This window comes from Penaeus japonicus, unplaced genomic scaffold (genome assembly GCF_977035675.1).
Source record: "Penaeus japonicus unplaced genomic scaffold, GWHDUDI00000001_assembly GWHDUDI00000010, whole genome shotgun sequence".
In the NCBI taxonomy this organism is placed as follows: domain Eukaryota; kingdom Metazoa; phylum Arthropoda; class Malacostraca; order Decapoda; family Penaeidae; genus Penaeus; species Penaeus japonicus.
Genome location: NW_028234412.1, coordinates 19,910,595 through 19,915,281, shown reverse-complemented (window position 1 = coordinate 19,915,281; position 4,687 = coordinate 19,910,595). Strand labels below are relative to the sequence as shown.

At 45.1% G+C, this 4,687-nt stretch overlaps 1 protein-coding gene across 2 annotated transcripts in view; it reads right to left on the bottom strand.

Annotated features, from left to right (window-relative positions):
* The window catches only part of for (cGMP-dependent protein kinase for), a 712,760-nt gene extending 708,742 nt beyond the window's left edge, over positions 1 to 4,018 (bottom strand). The window contains exon 1 of one of the 2 annotated variants that reach the window (XM_086540961.1): positions 3,619 to 4,018. In XM_086540961.1, coding sequence (XP_086397087.1) covers positions 3,619 to 3,914 — 296 coding nt within the window. In that variant the 5' untranslated portion in view covers positions 3,915 to 4,018. The remainder of the gene's footprint in view (positions 1 to 3,618) is intronic. The other variant, XM_086540962.1, reaches the window with a different exon arrangement.
* Positions 4,019 to 4,687: the final 669 nt, after the last annotated feature.

Here is a 4,687-nt window from a genome sequence, read left to right as displayed (position 1 = left end):
TTATCTCTATAACCATTTTTATAATCATCATTACCATTATCATAATAATAATAATGCAGATATCGCTTCCTTCTTTCCCTCATTTTACACGCCATGTAGCCCGCTATAGTATACAATGCCTCCCTTGTTCAAACTGCTGTAAAGGGATAAATGGGCATTTTCCACCCTAATACCGAGTGACATAGTGGGCGTGTGCGGTAGGAAGAGAGAGGGAGTCTGAGGGAGAAAGGTAGAGAGGTAAGTAGAGAGAGAGAGAGAGAGAGAGAGAGAGAGAGAGAGAGAGAGAGAGAGAGAGAGAGAGAGAGAGAGAGAGAGAGAGAGAGAGAGAGAGAGAGAGAGAGAGAGAGAGAGAGAGAGGAGAGAGAGGAGAGAGAGAGAGAGAGAGAGAGAGAGAGAGAGAGAGAGAGAGAGAGAGAGAGAGAGAGAGGGAGAGAGAGAGAGAGAGAGAGAGAGAGAGAGAGAGAGAGAGAGAGAGAGAGAGAGAGAGAGAGAGAGAGAGAGAATGTTAGAAAGTAGAACCCTAGTCATTCTTCAATCCATCCGTCCCTTGAGAGCCCTCCCGCCTCCCCTGTACTCTATCGGTCTAACCAACACGACACAAAAGGCAACAAAAACATCCAGGTCGACATCAGTCGCCACGTCGCGGCCCGTAATAGAAGCCATAGCAGTTCCCAGGCCGAGCACGCAACGCAGGAGGACACGAGGCCTCGAGTCTGTGGTTCATGTTGAGGCTCTTTCCATGTCCTTTTCCGTAAGCGATGAAGGAAAAGAAGCAGATGTGAAAGAAGAACAGGAGGAAAAAGGAGAAAATGGAAAAGGAGAAGGGAGGGAAAAAGGTCCATATAAAAAGAAAGGAGGAAAGGTAGAAGAAAGAGAAACAAATAGGAAAAGGATACACATAAAAATAACGAAGAAGAAAACAAAGGGAACAGAAAAGAAACAATAAAAAACAGAAGGAAATTGAAGAATACACAATAGATACACAGATAGGCAGATAGATAGACACACACAAACACATAACATCCCCTATATCATTACATTTCATGTCAGAAAGGATAACAATTTAAGTCTGACCAATAATTTTCTCTATCATTATCAACATTATCGCCATGATTAGTATCATTATCATGACTGTCATCCGCCAATTCTTTCAAATTATTTCCGTCGTCCTTATTCGCACTGCATTAACGCGAAACAGGATAATCCTCCTTACATGGATGAATAGATGAATAAAAGGATATATGAATAGCTAAACAAAACATTGAGAAGATGAATTAAAAAGATCAATCAGTAAATAGATCACGAGTAAATAAACACCCTACGCGGTCGATCAGCATCTCAATAAAAGAACAAAGTCTCAGAAAAAAATAAATAAAACACCACCGATGTAACCGACCATTTTCTTAAAACTCGTGTTCTTATTTACTTTTCATTTATATCATTACCATCTATATCATTCATTACTATCATTTGCACCATTTTCATTCTTTTTTTCATTATTTCCTTCATTTGCTTTTCATCACCATCTCTCGTCTTGCTCTATTTACTCTTCCGCCTCTTTCGCGTTCCCTTCGCCCATCGTTATTCACCTCACGCCGTTCTGTCTTGCCACAGAGAGACTGTTGCAAAGTTTAATCATATGCAGACCAATGCTCAACACGGCTCTATTGTGAAAGACTTTCGTATGCAAGGAGGGAGCTTTATCAACTGGTATATGGAGCTTGTTCGGCGTTATCTCTCCCTTTTTTACTGCGTTTAACAGTTTATTACTCATTGCTTAATTTTTTTTATGCAGAGCTTATATTCTATAATTCCTTCTTATCATCCTCATTTGGTATATCTTTTTAAGAAGAATTTACATGTTGTATCTTACTGCTGTTTCTCCCTTCTCATTGCTTAGCGCTCATTTAATAAAATCCTTTACCGGAGACCCCTTCCATTTGGAATACAGAATATTAAAAGATCTAAATTACGCAGATAGATACTTATCCACACACAAACTCTCACTCTCTCTCTCCCTCTCTCTCTCTCTCTCTCTCTCTCTCTCTCTCTCTCTCTCTCTCTCTCTCTCTCTCTCTCTCTCTCTCTCTCTCTCTCTCTCTCTCTCTCTCTCTCTCTCTCTCTCTCTCTTCTCTCTCTCTCTTCTCTCTCTTCTCTCTCTCCTCTCTCTCCTCTCTCTCTCCTCTCTCCCTCTCTCTCTCCCTCTCCCTCTCTCTCTTCCTCTCTCTCTTCCTCTCTCTCTTCCTCTCTCTCTTCCTCTCTCTCTTCCTCTCCCTCCCTCTCTCTCCCTCTCTGTCTCTGTCTCTGTCTCTGTCTCTCTCTGTCTCTCTCTGTCTCTCTCTGTCTGTCTGTCTGTCTGTCTGTCTGCTTGTCTGTCTCTCTCTCTGTATCTCTCTCTCTTAGTCTCCCTCTCTCTCTATCTCTCTCTCTGTCTCCCTCTCCCTTTCCCACTCCCACTCCCTCTCTCGCTCTCCCTCTCCCTCTCTCCCCCTCCCACTCCCTCTCTCAATCCCTCTCCCTCTCCCTCACTCGGGTCGTAGCCCAGAGATGTTTTACCATATCGAAATACCTTCCTAACGACCCATGTACACATATCGTAAGGTTCCACCTCGTACTTACCTCCTATTAGCGCTTCCCACTTTTTCGCAGGAGGTGAAATTATCAAAGGGAGAGTCAGTAGCATCGCACTTCTTTCGGCGGCGCCCTTATTGGACCGTCGAGATGATTATGGCCATGTTCGTTTTACGACTTTTGAATCGGTTCGTATAATCAATCTAACGCCGCGAGAAAGCAAGTATGAGAAGGTGAAGATACTAATGAAAGTCCTATATTTTATAAGTTATTTATCTAAAAAACAATTTCCGTAATCATAATGCAAATGAAGTAGTGAAAGAAAGAAAGAAAGAAAGAGAGGGAGAGAGTGCCTCCTCAGTCCTTCCGAACTCAACAACTCTACGTTAACATTACATACAAACTTAACACGCGCTTGGACCCAGGCGCAATCCTAAACCCGAAAACTAATTCATTTTTATAGAAAGGCAAAAATAAATCTCTTTCTTTACGTACGTTACAAATTGTGCATCATACACTTCAGAAATGAACAAAATTTCGATATAACTATTTGCATCCATTTTAAAAAGTGATTTGTGCTAGACGATGCTGAAATACCAGCATCCGACAGTAATACCAAACTTTATACATAAATAAATGTATTTGTTCCAATTTGAAAGATAAACAGACTCACTGCACAGTAGAGAAACACAAAGGAGCATATTGCATCTGCAAAATGTTTCAAGCTCATTTTTGGCCCTGACATCCATTTGACAACTTTTACGTGGTAAGACGTTAGCCGTAAATCACTTGTAGAAGTGCCATAACGACAAGACGGAACACCAAGTATCCATTACGATTTTATTGTAACGCAAAAGTGTATTCAATGACGAGGTTAACAGAGACTCGGCCACGGAAGCACCTTCATAAAACTTTATATCCAAATATCAAGTGACGGATGTTCCCATGACATACCGCCAAGGATGCGGTTCTCTCCTTAAGTCCCGTTGTCCTTTTCTCCCCAGCCTCGCCTCTTCCCCCGTGCCCGACCGAGGTTTCGACGCCTACCTTGTGGACTTGGCGATCTCCGGGAACGTGGTCTGGCTGAGGGCGTTGAGCTCCTGCACCGTCTTCATGGCTTGCGGTTCGGCGGAGATGCCCTGGGCTCGGGTCTTCCTGGCCTGGGTCTTGCCTCCTCCGCCGCTGCTGCTGCTTCCTGTCGCGTAGGGCATGACGCTCTGGAACTTGTCCAGTTGCGAGCGCAGTTCCATGATCTCATCGTCGCGGACCTTGAGCTGCGACTCCAAGTGTCGGATGAGGTCCTCCTTCTTGCTAAGAAGCTCTTGTAGTTCCAGTGACCCCATGGCTTGAAGATTTGTACGAACGGACGGACACCTTTTTCACGAGCTGCTGCGACCTGACCCGGCACACATCACCACCACAGTAGCTAGACACCAACTGACCGCACACGAGGTGTCAGACCTGTTCCGAGTCGAGAATCTGCCAAAGGTGCCTCGCGTCCGGCCGTGCGGAGGGGGGACTGCGCTAACGCTGCTCTTCGCTCCGCCGGACTTTCAACCGCTCCGATTTTGAATCACAAAATTCAGACGTGAAGCACCTTTCCACTAGAAACAGAAAAAAACACAGCCAAAACCAAACTCGAAAGGCACAAAGAGCGATCGGCGCACACGCGGGAACAGCGAGAGCACACGGTGGCGCGAGTGGAGACCCGGGTCCTCGGCGGTGGCGATGGCGGCCGCCTGGCCCCCTGGCGGCGCTCGGCCCAGGTAAGAGGCAAGGGGCGGGACTTATCACTGCGCCGATTAACTGCTCCCTCATGACCCAGAGAGACTCATGACCCCAAAAACCTCGCGTCATGCAACGAATGCCCTGTTGGAGATACGTACTTGAGAGAAAGGATATTTGTAAACAATCTTCCGTGCTGGAGAGGTATGCAAACACGGCCTGTCTGTCGAGAGGATATTATATCAACATAATTATACCTTCTGATAAAGGAATGTTCGCACAATCAACTCCGGGTAGAGTGGTACGCAAACCTAATCAGTTAATGTAAATCAGGACCAATGGACACTTAGTATGGCATACTCATACATGTTTTTGGAATGTGTCATCGCGT